Here is a 21,723-nt window from a genome sequence, read left to right on the forward strand (position 1 = left end):
GCTGTCCGACGGTCGGTCGGTGTGTCGGTCCGCCCGGGGCCTGTTTGCGGGCCTTCTCCGCGCCCGCCCTCTCCGGGCAGCTGAGCCCGGCCCGCCCCGGCCCCGCGCGCGTCCCCGGGCGGAGTTTGGGGCAGCTGCGTGGGGCGCGGGGGATGCGGCGCGAGCGCAGCCTGGGGCTGGGGGCGCCTGCCGAGCCTGCCTGACCCGGACAGGCTGCTGTCCCTGAGCCCCAGGAGCAGCACCCGCTCCTCTGGGCCTGGCCTGGGGCCCGGGAGGCTGCAGAGGTGCCCACGCCTCCAGGGGACGCTGCCGAGGGGCGCCATGGAGACCCCTGCCGCGAAACCCCGGGAGACAGGTACAGCGTCTCTCTGTGGATTTGCATTTGAAGAGACTGAGGGTGAATTTTCCTGCCATGAAATTTTATACAGAAAACCCATAAATGAGAGCTGCACGAACAGCATTGATGCGTTTTACCTACACAATGTTAAGCAGAAGGGTAACACACATATACTTGTAGAATTATTTTATTAATATAGAGTTCAAAAACTGGCAAAATACACTCTGTTGTTTAGGGGTGGAAAGATGTGAGGAAACTATAAAGATAAGCAAGAGAATTATTACTGTAAAAACCAGGAGAGTAATTAGCTGGGACGTGTGGCGACGTGAAGCAGAGAGATTGTAAGAGAAAAGGTTTACCAGGACACGGCAGGGGTGCTTCTGCGACACCGGTGACGTCTATTTCTTGACCTGGGTCAAGAATTCCTTGAATGTTCCCTTTCCAACTCTGTGCTCCGTGTAGGATTCTTGCGCTGTCCTGTATGTACGTTTCACCATCAACATCGCTGAGAGATCACCTCATGCCCATTAGTGTGGCCGCTCTCAAAAACAGAAATCAGATATTAGCAAGGATGCAGAGAAATGCAACTCTTGTGGACTACTGCTGGGGTTGTAAAATGGTACAGTCATCACAGAAAACAGGAGGATTCTCAAGAAATTAAAAGTAGAATTACCACATGATCTCTAGATACATAACCAAAATAATTGAAAGCAGAATCTCGGGAGATATTTGCACACCCGTGTTTATAGCAGCACTAGTCACAATAGCAAGAGGTGGAAGTGTCCATCAATAAATGAATGGATAAACAAAATGTGGTATATCCACACAATGGAATATTTGGCCTTAAAAAGGAAGAAAATTCTGACAGCTGCTACAACATGGTTGAACCTTGAGGACATTATGCTAAGTGAGCTGAGCCAGTCTCAGAGTAACAAATACTGTATGATTCCACTTATATGAGGTCTCTAGAGTAGTCAAATTGGTAGAGACAGAAAGGAGACTGGTGGTTGCCAGGGACTGGGGGGAGGGGGGAATGGGGAGCCATTTAACAGGGACAGAGTTTCAGTTTTGCAAGATGGAAAAGTTCTGGAGATTGGTTGTGCAACAGTGTGAATATACTTAACCCTACTAAACTGTACACTTAGAAATGGTTAAGATGGACAATTTTAAGTATTTTTTACTGCAATTAAAAAAATCATTTAAAGAACATCAGTAAAATAATAATTTGGGTGTTAGTGAGAGCAAAAGTTGAAAAGACCCTGGGAGCCTGCAGAATGCTGAGTCACAGGGCCCTTTTGTACCCTGGTGGCTCTCCATTCCTGAGTTGACGTGCTGGGGTTTTGACACACTCCCGGGTCCTGCCTCAGTCTCCATCACTGGGCCCTCATCTCCTCCTAAGATGAAAGACCTCTCTCCCCAAGGCTGGAGGGCCCTAGGGCTTCTTCTTCAGACACCTCCTCCCGCTTTCTCTAGCTGCGCTCCCTCCTTGGGAAATGTCATCCGGTCTTGTGGCTTTAACTGCCATCCATGAGCTGATGACCCCCAAATTTATATCTCCTGCCCAGATCTCTGCTCGAACTCTGATTCACATACCTGGCTGTACCTGGCGCTTCCACTTGGATATCTAAGACTCTTCACCTTCGATGTCTAAAGTGACTCCCGCCCTCTCCGCAGACCCCCTTCCTCTGCGCTGTTTCCCATCTCAACAAGTGATCATTCCTTTCTTCCAGCTGCTTAGTCCAAAAATCTTGGAGTACTTCTTGACTCTGCTGTTTTCTCACATCCCACATTTGATTCATTCTCAAACCCTGTTGGCTCTCCTTTCACAGTGTATCCAGGTTCTGAGCCTTCTCAGTTCTCCCCTGCTCGGCACTGTCCCTCCCTGGATTGTTGGAACAGCCCCTCCACCGTCTCCCTGCTTCTACTTGTCCCACCGCCGACCTGCTCTCCACACAGTACTGGACCATCCTGGTACAGGGTGGGCCAGACCACGTCCCCTGCCTGCTGTGAATCCTCCGTGGACTCCTGTCCCCAGAGTGGAAGCCGAGGTCTCACCATGCACGGCCTCTGAGGTCCTGTGCCATCTGGTCCCCAGTTGTGAGTTCCAGCTCCATCTCCTCTCCCTCCCTCCCCCACCATCACTGGTCACACTGGCATCTGCTGTATCTGGAACTAGGCACGCTCCAGGTGCTAGTCCCTCTGTCGGAGATGCTTTCTCCCAGATATCCACGTGGCTGGCTTCCTCGCTCTTTGTGACCTTCTCCTAAGGAAGCCTTTTCTGGACATCGTCTCTAAGATTGTAGCCCTTCCTTGCTTTATTTTTCTCCTTATCTCTTCAGTGTCTGTATTAATTATCTATTCCTGCATAATAAATTACCCTGAATTTTAGAGACTTAAAGCAACAATAAACATTTTTTATTTCACGGCACTTTCGTGGGTCAGGAATTTGTGAGCAGCTGCTCTTGTGCTTCTAGCTTGAGTCTCATGAAGCTGCGGTCAAGCTGTCGGCCAGCGCTGCAGACATCCAAAGGCTTGACTGGGGCTGGGGAATGTGCTTCCAAGATGAAGCCACCACATGGGTGTCCAGTCGGGGCTGGCTGTTGGCAGGAGGCCTCGGCTCCTCACCACGTGGGCTTTGCACAGGGCTGCTTGAGCATCTCACAGCGTGGCAGCCAGCTTCCCCCCGAGGCAGTGAGCTGAGAGAGAGCAAGGCAAGTGCTGCGGTGTCTTTTGTGATGTAGCCTCAGAAGCCACACACCATTATTTCTGCAACTGGTACCCAGGTCAGCCTTTTCACTGTGGGAAGGGACAACACAAGGGCACACGCCACAGGACAGGAGCCTTGGGATTGGCTCCCACGCTGTCTAACCTATCCTTTTACTTGTTTGTCTTGTTTATTGCTGCCTCCTTGACTAGAATGTAAGCCCCACGAGGGCAGGGTTTTTTGTTGGCTTTTCACTGCTGTATTCCCGGTGCCTAAAACAGTGGCTGGCGCAGAGTAGGTGTTCCATTTACATTTGTTGAATGAAACAAATGAATGAGTCTTGGAAAGGTCAGTCTGGCCTCATCGTTGAAATGGGTTGGTTACAGGAGGTCTGGGCTGGTGGTAGGAGGGCCAGGAAGGAGGTCACTGTGGTAGATCAGTCAAAAGGAGACTCAGACCTGAACCCTGGCAGGGAGGGAGGAGATGGGCAGGAGGGGTTTGGGGTGATGAGTCTGTTGGATTTGGAATCAGAGCATGGAGGTGAGGCTGGAGGCCCAAACTTGGAACCTCCCATTTCTGGCCTGAGAGGCTTGACACATGGAGGTGCTGTCCCAAGATGGGACAAGTGGGTGACACACATACAGTGTCATGAGTCAGATGTTGCCCTGGGTGCACCCGGAGGGAGAAAACCAGGTCAGTTCTGGTTCAGAGCACCGTGGCTGGGTGGAGGGAGGAGGGAGGATCTGGGAGCTGCCTGCCTCTCCGGGAAGGGTGGGGCCACGGGCTCTGCTGAGGTTCTTTCAGGGGAAGTGTGAGGTGGCTGTGCGGCGGGGGCAGAGGAGGAGGACAGGAGACAGAGGCAGGGAGGCCCGCAGGCTGGAGGAGACCCCGAGACACTGGGTCTTGGGAGACAGGACCTAGTTTCTTTTTAATCAACTGTATTGATATGTAATTTAGATACAGCAAAATTCGTATTTTGAGTGTACAGTTTAATGGGTTTTGACAAATGTATAAATCTGTGTAACTACCACTCCAATCAAGACAGAACATTTTCAACACCCCAGAGAGTTCCTTCCTGCCTCCCTATAGCCAATTCCTGGGGTTCCTCACCCCAAGCCAATGCTGGGCTGCTTTCTTTCAGCATGGAACTTGCTTTAGAACTTCGTGAAAATCGAACCATAACGTGTGTTCTCCTTTGTGTCTGGCTTTTTAAAAACTCAGTATCTCTAGGGCAGGCCCGATGGCACAGCAGTTAAGTGTGCACATTCTGCTTCTTGGCCTGGGGTTCGCCAGGTTGGGATCCCGGGTGCGGACATGGCACCGCTTGGCACACCATGCTGTGGTAGGCGTCCCACATATAATGTGGAGGAAGATGGGCATGGATGTTAGCTCAGGGCTAATCTTCCTCAAAAAAAAAATTCAGTATCTCTGAGATTTGTCCATATCATGTGTGTATGAGTGGCTTGTTCATTTTTGTTGTGTGGTATTCCTTGTGTGATATGTGTATAAACACATCACAATTTGTTTGTTCATTCACCTGTTCATGGGCATTTCAGTTGCTTCTGGCTTTTAGCTTTTATGAGTAAAGCTGCTGTAATCATTTGCATACAAGCCTTTCTGTCGATGTATATTTTCATTTCTCTTGGATAAACACGTGGTAATGGAATAGCTGCCAGGTCAGGGAGTAGGTGTACGTTTAGCTTTCTAAGAAACTCTGAGACTTCCACCGTGGCTGATGCATTTTACGTTCCCACCAACAATGTGCGAGAGTTACATTTGCTCTAGATCTTTGCCCACACTTGTCAGTCTTCCATCCCTTGCTCATTTTTTATTGGGTTGTTTCCTTGTTTCCGAGCTGTGAGAATTCTCTCTATATTCTGGATACAAGACCTTTATCACATATCTGTTCCGTGTGTGTTATATTCGTCTGTCTCTATGTATTATGTCTGCTTTAGCACATGTAGAGTGACTGTTTCCTCGCATTCTGTGGCATCTTGTCTCGGGAGTCCCCAAGACCACCCTCAGGCTCAGTGTTTCACTAGAAGGATCTCACAGGACTCATAAGTTGGTATACTCACCGTTAGTGCTTCTAACACCAAAAGGACACAAAGTAAAATCAGCACAGGGAAGGTGCGTGTGGTGAAGTCTGGAGGACGCCAGCCACAAGCACCCACATGCCCCCTTGGGGGACTGGAAGGGATGTGCCCTGTTCCCCGAATGGTATGTGACAACGCCTGTGGAGTGTTGCCAACCAGGGAAACCTGCCCATGCTCAGGCGCCCCGAGTGTTCCTTGGAGGTTTGTCGGTGCCGCCTGCCTGACCGAAGTTACTAAGGCTGTGGACCCCCGGCTGGAAAGCAGATGTTCACTGAGTCACGCTGCCAGTGTGAACTATCCGGACAGTCTGGCACCGCGTGGCTCAAGGCCTCAGGCTTGCAGAAGCACTCTTGTCTGACAGAACATTCTAGAAGCTCAGTTCCCAGGAGCTATCCAAGGCCCAGTCCTGAAAACAGGCCTGTCTTGGGAATGTGCAGGGTGAGAGGGACCCAGGCCTGCGGAACCCCCTTTCCTGCACTCTTGCCTTTTCCTCTTAATGATGTCTTTCATAGAGCAGGAATTTTAAATTTCGATGAAGTCCAACTTGTCAACTTTTTTATGGTTAGCGATTTTTGTGTCCTACTTAAGAAATCTTTGCCTACCACAAGGTCACAACAATTTCCTTCTATATTTTCTTCTAGAAATTTTGTAGTTTTAGTTTTTCCGTTTAGATCTACAATATAATCCAAGTCAAATGTTTTGTATGTAGTGAAGTAGAGGTCGAGAGTAATTTCTCCCCTGAGCTGTATCAGTAAGGAGCCAACCCGGAGACAGAAACTGCACAGTAATATGAGCAGGGAAAGTGCAGTATGAAAAATTGCTAACTGTGATGTGGGTTTGGAGTATTAAGGTTAGCAACAAATAAGAAGACCCTCACATCCTATGGCCTCACTTAATTCACTTATTCATTTTCATCTATTAAGGTATTATGATTTTTCTCCTTTATTCTATGAATATAATTTTAATGTAATTAATTATATAAATCTTCGAATGTTGAACCAACCTTTTATTTCTGGGAGATGTGAATACACACACACATACATATATATATATATATATATATATATATACCCATACATTTGATTTGCTAATATGTGGTGAGGAGTTTTGCATCTCTGTTTGTGATACTGAGCTTTAATTGTCTTTTCTTGTAACAATTTGTCAGGTTTTGGTAGCAAGGTTATGTTGGCCTCATAAAATGAGTTAGGAGGCATTCCCTTCTTTTCGATTTTCTGATACAGTTTATGTAAGTATTTTGCCTTTAAATGTTTGATAGCATTCATTCATCACTGAAACCGTCTGGGCCCGGAATTTTCTTTGTGGGGGGAGCTGGTTGTAAGACAGAATTGGCCTACGCTGTAAGTGCCTCACAGAGATCAGAAAAGACAAGAACCCCAAGGAAAAAGCCGGTTCTTCCTGCATGGTTCACAGCCCCAGGTGCACAAGTGGTGGTGTCCTCGGGCTGCTGTTGGGGTGCTGGTGGTCCTCTCTGGACAGTTCTAACCCCACAGGAGCGGGTATTCACGTGTCCTCTCTCTTCCTGCAGCTCCTCCTGGAGAAGTGGACATGGCCGAGGGGCAGGCGATGCTGAGGACCGTGCTTTCTGTGCAGGTGTGAGTCGGGGAGGGTGTGCCTCTTGTCTCAGGAATTGACTGATCTTTACACAGTTACTTATTGGGGTCATAATGTTTATTTAAAGCCCATTTCTGTGAATTCTTTTTTTAAGTAATTGTTTGTGAGTAAGTAACACCTGCACAGAATTCAGAATTCAGACATGCAGAAGGGAGAACAGCAAGTTCCGCCTGTCGCCCAGCTTCCCCCGCAGCCCGTCTCTGGTGCGTCCTTTGGAGAGAGTCTGTACACGGAAAACCATGGAATCACAGGCTTTGTTCCCTTCTTTCTCACCCAAGTGGTAGAATGCTACATATACAGGTTGTCACTTTGCTTTTTTTTTTTATTGTGGTTAAATATATGTAACATAAAATTTGCCATTTTAACCACTTTTTAGTATACAATCCAGCGACGTTAATTATATTCACAATATTGCACAACCATCACCACCCCATTTTCATCACCCTGAACAGAAATTCAGTACCAATTAAAAAATAACTCCCTGTTATGAACACATGATATATGTTGTAGTGTATATGAGAACTAAATTCTTTTTTAAGCAAAATAATATTCCTTTGTATGCATATACCACATTTTGTGTCTCCTCCATCTGTTAATGGACACTTGAGTTGTTTCTACTTTTTAGCTAATGTGAACAATGCTGTTACGGACATCGGTGTACAAGCATCTGTTTAGGTCCCTGTTTTCCATTCTTTCAGGTGTGTATCGAGGAGCTGAATTGCTGAGTTATGTGGGAATTCTGTGTTTAACTTTTTGAGGAACTGCCCACTGTTTTCCACAGTGACTGCGCCATTTTCCATTCCCACCAGCTGTGCACAAGGGTTCCAATTTCTCTACATGCTTACCAGCGCTTGTTAGTTTCCACTACTTTTATTATAACCATCTCGGTAGAGGTGAAGTGATGTCCCATTCTGCTTCTGATTTGCGTTTCTCTAATGACAAATCACGTTGAGCATCTTTTCATGTTTTATTGGCCATTTCTGTATATCTGTCGGAGAAATGTCTATGCAAGTCTGTTGCCCATTTTTAAACTGTTTTTTTTTTTAGTGGTGGTTGTTGAGTTCTAGGAGTTCTTTATATATTCCGGATATTAAACACGTATTAGATATGATTTTCAAATATTTTATCCCATTCTATGGATTTTCTTTTCACTATGATAGTGTCCTTTGATGCACACAACTTTTAAATTTTGATGAAGTAGAATTTATTTGTTAATTTCGTTGCCTCCGCTTCTGGTCTTATATTTAAGAAACCACTGCCAAATCCAAAGTCATGAAGTTTGGCCTTATGTTTTCTTCTGAATTTTATCATTTTAGCTCTTAAATTTATGTCTATCCTCCAGTTTGTGTTCGTTTCTGTATGTGGTATAAGGTAAGGGTCCAACTTCCTTCTTTTAAATATAGATATCCAGTTTTTCCTGCCCCATCTGTTGAGACTGTCCTTTCCCCATTGGACAATCTTGGCACCCTTTTTCAAAAATCAGTTTGGGCGGAGGGGAGGGCTTGTTTCTGGGCTGTCAGTTCTATTTCATGGCTCAATATGTCCAGCCTTATGCCTGTATCACACTGTTTTTATTGCTATAACTCTGCAGTAAGTTTTGAAATCAGGAAGTGTGAGTCTTCTAACTTTCTTCTTCTTTTTCAAGATTGTTTTAGCTGTTCTGGTTCCCTTGAAATTCCATATGAATTTTAGGATAGGTATTTCCATTTTTGCAAAAAACATCATTGGGGTTTTGACAGGGAGTACATTGAATCTGTCTATCACTTTGGGTGGTATTGACATCTTAACAATGTCAATAAGTCTTCCAATCCATGAACACAGGATGTTTTTCCTTTTTTTTTCTTCAATTTCTTTTGGCAATTTTTGTAGTTTTCAGTGTACAAGTCTTGCACCTTTTTAGTTAAATTTACTCATAAGTGTTTTATTCTTTTTGATGCAAGTGTAAATGGAATTGTTTTATTAATTTCTTTTTCTTATCGTCCATTGGTATGAACATTGAATGTGATGTTAGCTGTGGGTTTTTCTTATATGGCCTTTATCATGTTGGGGAACTTTCCTTCTATTCCTAGTTTATTGAGTGTTTTTATCATGGAGAAGTGTTAGATTTCATCAAATCCTTTTTCTGCATCCGTTGAGATAGTCACGTAGTTTTCTTCCTCTGTTCCGTGAATGTGGTGTATTGTGTTGATTGATTTCTGTATGTTGAGCCAACTTTGCATTCCTGGGATGAATCTCACTTGGTCATGGTGTACAGTCCCTGTACTATGCTGCTGAATTCGATTGGCTAGTATTTTGTTGAGAGTTTCTGCATCTTAATTCATAAGAGATCTTGGTCTGTACTTTTCTTCTAGTTTCTTTGTCTAGTTTCAGTTTCAGGGCAATGCTAGCCTCATAGAATGAGTTAGGAAGTGTTCCCTCCTCTTTATTTTTTGGAAGAGTTCGAGAAGGATTGGTGTTAATTCTTCTTTAAGTATTTTACAGAACTCACCAGTGAAGCCATCTGGTCCTGTGCTTTTCTTTCTTGGGAGATTTTTTATTACTGATTCAATCTCCTTACGTGTTGTTTGGATTTTCTGTTTCTTCTTGAATCAGTTTTGGTAGGTTATGTGTTTCTAGGAGTTTGTCCATTTCACCTGGGGTGTCCGATGTGTTGGCATGCAACTAGTGGTTTCAGCACTGTTTATTGAATAATTTGTCCTCCAGATATTTGTAGTATCACCTTTATGACAATTATTAGATATACAGGAACCTGGTTTGGGGGTTATCTATTCTGTTCCATTATTTGTTTTCAGACTGAAGCAAAGATAATTTAATAATTGTAGCTTTGTAAAGTTCCTTTTGCCTGATTTTTCTCCCAGGTGAACTTTAGTATCATTTTTTTAGCAAGGTAAAAAAATTTCATTTTGCATTTTGATTAATTTTATAATAAACTTATGAAGAATACGTACCTTTTTAGTAATCAGTCTTCTTATGTGTCAGTAAAGTTTTGTAGTTTTTTTCCTAAAAGACTTGCATCTTATCCAGCATTTTTAGTTATTCTCAGCTGGAGGATCAGTTTGGATATTCAATGAGTTTATTACTGGAAACTGAAGTCTAGCAAACTTTTTTTTTTTTTTGACGAAGATTAGCCCTGAGCTAACTACTACCAGTCCTCCTCTTTTTTTGCTGAGGAAGCCTGGCCCTGAGCTAACATCTGCTGCCAATCCTCCTCTTTTTGCTGAGGAAGAGTGGCCCTGAGCTAACATCCGTGCCCATCTTCCTCTACTTTATATGTGGGACGCCATGCCAAGTGGTGCCATGTCCGCACCCGGGATCCGAACCGGCAAACCCCAGGCTGCTGAGAAGCAGAACGTGTGAACTAAACCACTGAGCCACCAGGCCGGCCCTAGCAAACTTTTTAATCTTTGCCAAATCAACAGGTAAAAAATGTTACTCCTTTAATTTACATTTCAAGTTTTCTTCAGTGTCATTGAATACTTTTTTGTATGTTTATTAGCCATTTGAATTTCTTCTGTAAATTACTTACTCATATCTAATGTCCGTTTTCTCTTACCTGTTTTATTCTTATTGATTTGTAAGAATTCTTTACGTGGGAGGTTATCAATCCTTTGAAAATGATGTACTGTACAAATTCCTTTTCCCAGTTGAATGTCTTTCAGATTTGTTTGGGCCATACAGAAAATCTAGCTTTCTTTGTTTTCAAGTGTGCTTATGGTTTTCAGAATGGATTCTGGCCTGCAGGTCAGCCTTCCCCAAGGTTCTTCTTTTCAAAAGCCTCTAGTTCCTTCTGTGACTATTATGGCTTTAAAAGTGAAAACATTTAGTCCTTGAGAATGGTCAAGGTGGGTATCTTCTTTTTATTTTTCTAAGTGCTTAGCCTATTGTCCGATACCGTTTTTGAGTGGTCCATCTCCCCTTGCTGGCCTACAGAGCCCGTGTGTGTGTCTAAATAGCCACCTGTTTATGTGTCATTTGGGCTGCCTGCTTTCGTGAATATGATGTTGTTTTAATGACCTTGGTTTTGAACCAGTGTCTAATTGGGAAAGTTCCCCTCATCTGGCTTCTTTATAAAAACTGTGTTGTTTCCATTTAAATCTTTTTTTTTCATTTAACATGTAGCCTTGATTCTTCTTGGCAGCCATGATTAATATTCTCCAGATAAGCTCATAATCAAGTATTTGGAAAAATACATATTCAACAAAATACTTTTCATTCCATTATCCAGTTACTAAAAGCCTCCGTTTTCATTTTATTTCTTCTGAAGGAAAAATCGATGCACAAATAGACAATGTCAGTCAACCTCACTTCCTCTTTTTTATAAAGACTTTACTTTTTTCTTCAAGTACCTGATTAAGAGCGTGCCTTCTGTCCTTAGTATATATAATACATAAAAGCCTTGAACTCAGTCCTGTAATTATCAGTGCTTAAAGGACACGGCCCATTCTGAGTTCTCTACAAAGATTATTAGCTGTACCTTTAAAAACAACTTTCTACTTTAGAAACTAAATTTCCAAAAGGAATCACAATGAACATAAGAGCTAGCTGAGAGAAGCTCTTACCTGGTGGCGTCTGGATAAATTTGTTCCCTAGTCATAAAGATCCTCAACTTCTCATCACGTTTAACTTATATTTAGCCAGAAGCAAAGAGTCAATTTACAGCCTAACCAAGGGTCTCTGTGAGTCTCCATTTAAGTGTTTAAATCGATTTGTTAACATCTGAAGCCTGCTGCCCACATAGTAGGAGTTTTGTTTGAAGAACAGCTGATTTTTGGGTAATATTTATGTTGCATACTTATCCTTTCCTGACTTACTTTATTCTTACTAATTAAAATTATTATAAAACTTTATTAATAGGTGCTTGCAGCATTTTACCATTGAAAATTCAGATTGTAAAATTTTATTACAAATTAAAAATGATATTCTTCAAAAATTCTCAAGTTGGTTATCTGTGAAACAATTCTGAAGCCTTGGGTATTTAGGTGAGTTCATTCCTCGTTACGTTTTGGTTTGTACTTGTTGGGTGGACTCAACTAGATGAGGGAGAGCATGGTGTGTACTCAGCCCTTGTCTGCCCGGCCTGGGGGGACACATTCTCAGCTGTGGGTTAGCCACTTTTGTCCCTTTGCCCTCTTGTGGCTTTGGACTGTGTAGGCATCTGCCATGATGACTGTGGCATTGAGGCGGCTGCTCTGCTGGTCAGATCACTCAGGCTTTCTTGTTTCTCTCAGGGCTTTGGTGAGGGTGCCTGTGATGTTGTGACTCGGCCCTCACACCCGCTCTGTCCCCTTGGCCTCTGCTGCCCTTGGCCTTGGACAATGTCAGTGGATTGCGGATGAGGAGGTTCCATTTGTGGTGAGGTGGGCACTGGCGCTTGTGGGGTCTCCGTCTCAGGGAGAATGAGACAGGTACTGCTGCCTGTGGTGTCTCCACCTTTGTGGAGGAGGGCATGTCCTCAGTGGTGGAGATGACGCTGTTGGCCTGGCTTCTCCAGTAACTCGTTCTTCTTCCCCTCTCACTCTGTCACGACAACTCCAGGATTCAGATCTGGAAGACAGCATTGCGAGTTGGGGTCCGGAAGATGGTCCTGAGGTCCTGGGAGTGGATGAGCCCAGGGGGACCCTGAGGAAGGGAAGAAAAGGGGATCTGGGGGAGCCCAGGACAAAGGTCTGTGGACCCAAGTCATTTAAGGAGGAGAAAGATGGGAGGCCGTGGGGTCTGAGCAGGAGGGGCCAGGAGAGGGTGTTGCCATATTGGTAGAAGGGATAAGAAGGAAGACTGAGCCCCAAATCAGCCGCACCTTAGGGTCAGTCCCCGCACAAACCTAGCTCCTTGCTCCCTCTTTTTTGCTGAGCCCTCACCTACCTTCCTTCCAGCAACTCTTTTTTTCCTGTTCCAAATAAGTTAATATTCATACTTCCTCCTTTTCCATCTGTTCATCTTAAAAACAACATCCCTCTCCCTTCTCCTTGGAATATAACCTCTATCCTGAAATTTGTAGCAATTTTTTTCTTGCTTTTCTTTATGGTTTTACCACATATATCCCTAAACCATATATTGTTCAAATTTGCATGTTTGAACTCTGAACGTTATTGATCTGCCAGGCCTGCCATCACAATGTACTGCAGACTGGGTGGCTTAAATGACAGAAATTTGTTTTCTCACAGTTTTGGAGGCTGGAAGTCCAAGATCAAGGTGCTGTCAGGGCTGGCTTCTGGAGAGGCCTCTCTTCCTGGCTTGTAGATGGCAGCCTTCTCGCTGTGCCTCACGTGGCCTTTCCTCTGCGTGCGTGCGCTCCAGGGCCCTCTTCCACTTCTAACGTGGACACCAGTCCTATGGGATTAGCAGTCCGTCCTTATGACCTCATTTAACCTTAATGACCTCCTGAAAGACCCCGTCTCCATATATTGTCACACTAGGGTTCAGGGCTTCAACATATGCCTTTTGGGGGGCACAGTTCAGTCTGTACACTGAATAAATGCACACTCCATGTTTTCCTCTGCAATTTGCTTTTTCCTCCTTGACGTCTTGTCCCTGAGATTCTCATAGTTGGGCCCGTAGCTGTTGTTATTCCACTGGAATGCCTTACTGCGTTTACTAGAACTTCCAAGAGAATCTCAGAATAGCACACTCAGCGTTGGTGTCTTGTTCTTGCTTGAACACTCTCACTAGTGTTTTGTGTTCCGCACAATGTAGGTTACTAGTTTCTTTGCATATACCTTCCTCTGCCTGCGGGGACAGCCTTGGCTGCACCCTGTGATGTGCCACGTGTGGCGTTCCCACTGCCTAGCACTGTTGTGTGTGATGTCTCAGGACCCATTGATGTTCCAGGATGTGGCCGTGGAGTTCACCTACTCAGAGGGCCCTGCACCGGGAGGTGATGCTGGAAAACTACAGGAGCCTGCCCTCCCTGGGTAAGGTTGGTTCCGGGGCCACCATCCGCGCTGGCCTGGAGGGTCAGGGCAGCACCAGGAAGCACCCTGGGAGGGACAGGGGACGAAGATGCCATCTGCCCAGATTGTCTGCTTAGCTGATGGGAAGAGAGGAGATGTTAATTAATTTAATTGGCAAGTGATTATTTTTATATTAAATAAACAGAATCTTATAGATTTTGATGAAAATGTGCATCTTTTTTTATTGAGTTATTGATAGGTTACAATCTTGTGAAATTTCAGTTGTACATTAATGTTTTTCAGTCGTGTTGTAGGTGCACCACTTCACCCTTTGTGACCACCCCCCACCCCACCTTTCCCCTGGTATCCGCTAAACTGTTCTTAGTCCGTAATTTTAAATTCCTCATATGAGTGGGGTCATACACAGATTATCCTTCTCTCGCTGGCTTATTTCACTTAACATAATTCCCTCAAGGTCCATCCATGTTATTGCAAATGGAATGCTTTTGTTCTGTTTTGCAGCTGAGTAGTATTCCATTGTATATATGTACCACATCTTCTTTATCCATTCGTCTGTTGCTGGGCACTTAGGTTGCTTCCATGTCTTGGTGATTGTAAATAATGCTGCGATGAACATTGGGGTGCATAGGACTTTTGGGATTGCTGACTTCAAGCTCTTTGGATAAATACCCAGTAGTGGGATGGCTGGATCGTATGGTAGTTCTCTTTTTAATTTTTTGAGGAATCTCCATACTGTTTTCCATAGTGGCTGCACCAGTTTGCATTCCCACCAGCAGTGTATGAGGGTTCCTTTTTCTCCACAACCTCTCCAACATTTGTTGCTATTAGTTTTAGATATTTTTGTCATTCTAACGGGTGTAAGGTGATATCTTAGTGTAGTTTTGATTTGCATTTCCCTGATGATCAGCGATGATGAGCATCTTTTCATGTGCCTATTGAGAAGAGGCCATATTTTTGAAGTAAGGAAAAGATGCGGTGACACCTGCAGCACAGCAAGGAGCTCCCTGGGGACGAGAAGCTCCGGCCCCTGTGTGGGGATGGGTGGGGTGCGAGGCAGGGCTGAGTCCAGAGTCTCTCTCTCTCCTTGCTCAGCCCTGGGGTATCCATCCCAGTCACAGGTGAATCTGGGCTCTGAGACAGCAGGGGGCGCTGTGGGCCTGTCCGGAGGGTCTGTGGGGTGATCTCAGCTGGGAACCCAGAGCCTGGAGCCCTGCCTTGTGCATCTGCTCTGTGCTTACTGGGGCCCAGCAGCTGGGAGCTCCCAGGGCCCTAGGAGAGGCTCCCCAGCCCCACCCATACTCAGCTTCCACCAAATGTGGGCCCAGGCACTCCAGGGGAGGGGGGTGGTTTGCATGAAGGGGCCCTCTCTGCTCTCCTGAGGGGAGAGATAAGAGGACTCTGCAGTTCCCTCACTCCTGAGGCTCCGAAGCAGAGCCTGGGTGTCTCCACCGTGGCCTGGACCCCTCTCCTCCTCGCCCTCCTCACTCACTGCTCAGGTGACTGGCTTTGGAAAGCAGGAGAAGTGATTATGGGGGACAATTTGGCTGCTCTTTAACCATAATTTTGTGCACATGCTGCGGGCAATAACCCCAGTCTCAACTCTCCGTGTCTCTACCTCCTCTGTTCCAGGGTCCTGGGCGCAGTCTGGGTGACACAGGAAGCCTCAGTGTCTGGGTCTGTGGGACAGAAAGTCACCCTCTCCTGCGCTGGAAATAGCAACAACGTTGGAATATTTGATGTGGGCTGGTACCAAATTTCTCACGGTGCCCCCAAAACTGTGATGCTCAGAAGTTCTCGTCCCTCAGGGATCCCAGCTCGGTTCTCTGGCTCCAAGTCCGGCAACATGGCCTATCTGACCATCTCTGGGCTCCAGGCTGAGGATGAGGCTGATTATTACTGTTCAGCATGGGACGATAGCATCAGCAATAACACAGTGCTCCGGACCCATGGGGAACCGAGACCAAAACATGCCCCATTCCCTGTGATCACCTCCACACTGCCTCTTACAAACAGGGTTGACTGTGGCCCATCCTAGAGTGTCAACATCTGAGGGTCTGACTCTGAACACAGACCAACTTTAAAGAGTCAGTGGCAGAAGCTCCCTCTCACATTGTTTATAATTTTATTGAGATGTAGTCTGCACGTCATAAAGCTCCCCAGTGTAATGTCTACAGTAGTGCTCAGCATATTTACAGGGCTGTGTAACTGTCACTGTAATCTACTTATAGATCATCTCCATCCTCCCTCAGAGAACGTCCCCACCCATTTGACATCACTCTTCCTGACTCTCTGCTCAACCTTAGGGAACCGCCCATCCACTGTCTGTCTTCATACATTCCCCTATTCTGGACATTTCATGTAGCTGGAACCAGGAAAATACGTGGCCCTTTGTGACCACCTTATTTCACTTATTTCATTTGCATAAGAGTTTTGATGTCCATCTATGCTGTGGCATGGCAAAGTAGTCCATTTTTAATTGCCAAATAATACTCCATTGTGTGAGCAAACCACCATTTGTTTATGCATTCACCTGTTGATGGGCATTTGAGTTGTTTGTCATCTTTCACTAGTATGCATGATGCTGCTAGCAACGTTCAGGTACAAGTCCTGTTTGCTTTGGTTTTGATGAATATGTGTCTTCATTTGCCGGAGAGGCACCCAGGAGCGGGATTGCTGAGACGTATGGTGCTTTACGTTACAGTGCTGAGGAGCTGTCAGATCTTTCCAATATGGCCCACTGGTTTACATTTCCACCAACACCATCTGCATGTTCTGATTCCCACACATCTTCCCCAACGATTGTTATTGTCTCTCATTGTTATCATAGCCCTTCTAGTCTGGGGGGAGTGATACCTCAGTGCATTTTGACGGGTATTTCCCTTATGCCCCATGGTGTTGAGCCTCTTTTCATGTGCTGTGTTGTTTTTCAAAAGTGATGAGCAGCAGAGGCTCTGAGGCCCTTCCACAGATCACTGACACTAAGAAACTTTAGATTCAGCTGTTGCCAAAATCACACACTCAGCCTGTTCAGCTCAACTCAGCAGAAAATCTTTCTTCAGGAACAACATTCCTCTCAGAGGCAACCAGCAGCATGAGGCCACCTTCCCACGTGAGGACCATAAGATCAGGACGTCCTGTGGAATCTGCCTGTGACAGGCACTGTAGCCTCAGGGCTCACACTCTTTTCCAGGACCGTCTATAGAGTCTCATTTCTGCGCATGTCTCACACTCAGTCACCTCTTCAGTAAAGCCCCAGGCCCAGCGTGTGTCTTCTGACACCTCAGCAGAGGCCGCTCCGCTGGGAACCAGGCTCGGGTGGAGCTTGAGTGCAGCCCCTTCTCCCTGCACACACAGCGCCGTCTTCATTAACCACAAGGACCGCAGAGACCGCAGGCAACCATCTGACACAGAATGCACACGGACACTCTGGGAAAAGATAAAAATTCCAACGGGGGGATCAAACATGACCTGAATAAATGTAAAAATAGACGTTGCTGAGAATGATTAATATCAAAAATATGAAATGTATGCTTATTTAATATATAAATATAATTATGTGTAGTATCAGTCAGAATATTCGGGAAACATGACATTTTTTCTAATATTTATGTGGGAAAAGTTAAGTCCAAGAATAGCCTAGAGCATTTTGTGAACAAATGAAAAGGAATTGGGATATAAATGATTAGATATCGAGATCTATTTGAACACACAGATAATTTAAAGAGTATGCAGTGGTTGCAGAAATGAAACAGAACAACCAACCACACAGAAATCAATGGAACTCAATTACCTGCCGAGGAGGAGGCCTGTGCGCACGCACAGCGGGCTCACGATGGGCTGTCCAAGTGCCACGCAGCAGTCACATCGTGAGCTCAGTTCTCAAACAGATCCACGCATCTTCAGGAAACACAGATGTCTTAATAAAAAAAGTGAGATTCAGAATAAGATCTCTGGAAACTACCATTTATGTAATTTTAAAAACACAAATAGTTGCAACCATGTTGGAATAACTGAAAAATGATTTAACTGCCCATTGCAAACAACTGGAAAAACTGATACATGTATAAAAGTTCTTTCAAACATTAGACAGCAGGCAGAACAAGATTATTATTTTTGTGAGGAAAAAAATGGCACAAGTTGTATCATCAGCCCATCTTTTTTGTGTGATGCACAGCCTGGCCCCTGGAGCAGAGAGGGGAGCTGAGGCAGCGCACAGCCTCTCACCGAGTGGAGCAGATGGAGACCTGAGCTCAGGGATCCGAGGCTCTTGGGAGCTGTGGGGATGAGTTCTGGAGAGGAGTGCCCTTCACAGAAAACATCTAGAAATCAGCATGGGGTTCCTCTCATCTTAGCTGAACCCTAAAATCCATGTGCATAGTGTGAAACTACACAAGGTCTGTCCACAGGGTGACCAGGAGCTGGTGGATGAGCAGTGTCCACGACTCACACAGGCTGTGAATTGTACACATTTCAAGCAGTCAGCTGTGGTCCTTGTTCATCACTTTGGGGCACTTAGTCGAGTTCACAGAAAAATACAGCAGAGGGGCTAAATGATTCCGAGAATATGCTGTTGTGGAAGAGCACTTACAGTCTACAGCAAGCCTCAGAAGGATCAAGCTGAGGCGTCAATATGCTCACAAGTGTTTCCAGCTGCTTTATTCATGATGGCCAACACTTGGAAGCAACCAATACGCCCTGCAACAGGTGAATGGATAAAGAAACACCGGTGCATCTATACAGTGGAACGTGATTCAAGGATAAAAATACATATCATTTGGCCCCCAAAAGGCATGGAGGAAACTGACATGCATGTTTCTATGTGAAAGAAGCCAATCAGAAGTGGCTGGATCTGCGAGGGGTCCGGGATGGAGAGGGCAGGAACCCTGATCGCCTGCTCCAGCTCAGATCACAAGTCTCCTGCATCCACCAGAGGGCGCTGGTGCTCCCCAGGTCCTCAGCTTTGAGCTCTTCTCTCCCCTGCGTCTTGGAAGTGTTCCTGTGTAATCCTTGCAGAGAAGCCCTTTCCTCTCCTACACTCTCCTTTTAGTAGATGCAGGCCAGGCTAACGTTGAAGGAGGGGCACCCACAGCCTCCAGAAACGGGAAGATTCGAGTGGAGACCTCCCACCCTGAGAATACAGGTAACATACAAGAAGGGTTGGTGGGCTCAGGCCTGGTGGTGGAACTCAGGAAGCAGAGTCTGGGTGCATCTCCACCATGGCCTGGGCTCTGCTCCTCTCACCCATATAGCTCACTGCACAGGTGGCTGCCTCCAGGGAATTCTGGGAGGACACCTGGACGTCTCCTGGCATGATGACCTCTTTCTCTTTCCTGGCAACGGAGTCTGTCCTGTCCTTACTGATCTCTGTGTTGCTCCCTCTTTGCAAGGTCTTGGGCTGAGGTTGTGCTGACTCAGACCAGCTCTGTGTTGGAGTCTCCGGGGCAGGAGGCCACCATCTCCTGCACCCACAGCAGTGGCTACATTGGGAGCAGATATGTGCACTGCTACCAGCAGTGCCCCCATCAGCGAAATCTACAAGAGTGACAAAGGACCCTCCAGGGTTCCTGATCAGTTTTCTGACTCCATAGCCAGCTCCCCTAATGCCACCTGCCTGACCGTCTCTGAGCTGCAGCCTGAGGATGATGCCGACTACTCCGGTCAGTCTGATGACAGCAGCTATAAGTGCACAGTGCTCCAGACCCGTGGGGCAGTGAGATGGAAGTTCCCCAGGGCCTCCCCATGCTGGGTCTGCCCTCAATCTGTCCCCAGCAGAGATGGTTGTTCTTTCTTGTCTCCTGCTGGAATATCCATGTTGAGATTGCATGTTTATGAATCTATTTTTTTTTCCAAAATTTCCCCCCATGTCTTGATGGATGATTTCCTACTTCCTTTGCAATCATTTCATGGAGGTGATTTGGTTCAAACAGGGTTTCTGAACCGCGGCACTACTGACAATGTGGCTGGGTCATTCCCTGTGCTGGGGCTGTTCTGCATATTGCAGGATGTTTAAAAACATTCTTTGGGGTCCGCACATCAGATAACAGCACCCTACTCTCCAAGTCATGACACACAAAAACACCTCCAGACATTCCCCAAAATGCCCTAGGGAGGGGGGCCAAATCACCCCAGTTTGGGATCCTCTGGGTTAGAAGAACATATTCTCAGCTCTTAGGAGGCCTTTGACATTGAGACCTGTTCCTGACATTCAACTGGACAGAAGCCTGGATGTGTCACCTCTCTGTGCTTCCACTTTCCCATCTGTTATACAAAACAGGTGCACAGACTCAAATGAGGCCAGAGAACCTGTGAGCCAATCACACGGAATCTCCTCTCAACCAGAGTGTGGAGCACACATTTAGTCAGAATAGATGTGCAATTAATATTTTAAAGCTTTACACAATGCACATGAAAATGTAACAGATCCATCTTCATCTGTTCTCTTAGTGAGCGTTTTTCAAGCATGGGATACAAAGATTAATAAAAACAGACAGAGTCACATACCCTTGGAGTTTGCACTTAGTGTGGGTACGAGACAGCAGACAGAAGCAGCAGGTGGATGGTGGAGCGATTCTGAGCATAGAAGACAACCTCCAGGAGGAGAGGAACTGCCGGGAGCACGTTAGTTGTTTAAATGTCTGCTCACATTTCACTGAACTAAGAGCCTGTGAGACAATTGATTGTCACACAATACTAAATACACAGTTCAAAATCCACCATATGCTGAATGAAATTCAATATGCAACACCTTAGCCTCAAATCCGCCAGTGGAACCAGGTGGGAAAACTCATGAAAGAAGAATGACGGGTTTGAAATCTTAGTGTCCAAAAAAGACACGATTCTTGAAGTGTATGAATGGAGACCCATAATAGACTGTCTGAGGATGGACGTGCTGGTCTGGACTTTCTTCTACTCAAATGTGTCATCCATGAACCTCACGGCTCCAAAACACAGGATGCCTTGCTCTTCCTTCACTTTCTCAGTCAGTACAACAAGCAAATAAGCTAACCATTCAGGAGATGACAACGCAAATACATTTATGTGAGAGTAGTCATGACGCATTGCTTTAATGGACAAGGGTTTTGGGACAGTAAAAATGCATGTGCATGATGAAGCATGGACCGATGATGCGGTACGGTGTTTGGAATTTGTTTTTATATTTAGGTATTAGGATGAGGCATAAAGAAGGGTGGGAGATTAAAGAAGTTGAGTCCTATTGATGACACTTGAGGTTGGGTGACGGGTGCAGGTCGTTCTTTGACTCATTCTCTGTAGTTTGTGTAACTTCAAAATTGTCCACAATATAGTTTTTAAATTCTCTACTCCTGTCTGATACTGTGGGTATGTCCTGCTAAGAGACACTCAGAGTTGGCAAAATGTGTGTTTTCACCATGATTTCAAGTTTAAGCCCATCTATTCCCAATAGACAGAAGACAAGTTGGCTTGGAAGCCATGAAAGGGACAGGAATGCCCGCTTTTGAAACTATAGGCAAGTGAGGGAGGCTAGAGGTCTGAGAATAAGGAGAGGGGCTGGGAGGTGGCCCATGGAGGGGGCAGGGACCAGACCATGAAGTCACCTTAGGGGAGCTGAGGAGTTGAGTTTTATGCAAACAGAAGTGAGGAGTTACTGAAGGGTGTTAGGCAGGGGGTTGATCCACCTGAGCTGGGTGGGAAGGGTCCCTCTGAAGGCCTCAAGGAGAAAGTGTCTGAGGGGAGCAGAGGTCCTGGTCACAGGTCATTACTAAGAGGCCCTGTGAGTCTAGACATGTGGGGACCATGGGCACAGATCCAGCAGCGCTGGTTATGGGGTACAGTGCAGAAGTGATGGTTATAGGATTTAACTGTCCATCCACTACATCGGCAAAAACTTTAAAATCTCCCATTTAGCTTGCTACCAAACTAAGATGAGTAAGGAAATATAGGTAGGAAAGTTTTCTTTAAGATATAAACAAATTGTATGAGACCTAAGGCAGAATCCTGAAAAGAAATATATGACATAGATATGCAGAAGAACACAAAGTTAAGAAAATACAACTCACTTCATAG

The 21,723-nt window shown here is 45.6% G+C and overlaps 1 long non-coding RNA gene and 1 gene segment (V, D, J or C); one reads left to right on the forward strand and one right to left on the reverse strand.

The window, feature by feature from the left end:
• On the forward strand, positions 1 to 20,999 carry LOC139084638 (immunoglobulin lambda variable 3-9-like). The segment is given in 4 exon segments: positions 1 to 355; positions 6,684 to 6,748; positions 13,598 to 13,680; positions 15,310 to 20,999. Coding segments are annotated over 4 exon segments (588 nt in total).
• The window catches only part of LOC139084639 (uncharacterized), a 23,258-nt gene continuing 17,314 nt past the window's right edge, over positions 15,780 to 21,723 (reverse strand). Inside the window, exons 8-10 of the long non-coding RNA XR_011542165.1 lie at positions 20,182 to 20,342; positions 17,471 to 17,596; positions 15,780 to 17,148 (exon numbers count right to left, since the gene is read on the reverse strand). This is a non-coding gene — a long non-coding RNA (uncharacterized lncRNA). The remainder of the gene's footprint in view (positions 17,149 to 17,470; positions 17,597 to 20,181; positions 20,343 to 21,723) is intronic.

The sequence above is a fragment of the Equus przewalskii genome, chromosome 7 (genome assembly GCF_037783145.1).
Source record: "Equus przewalskii isolate Varuska chromosome 7, EquPr2, whole genome shotgun sequence".
Classification (NCBI taxonomy): domain Eukaryota; kingdom Metazoa; phylum Chordata; class Mammalia; order Perissodactyla; family Equidae; genus Equus; species Equus przewalskii.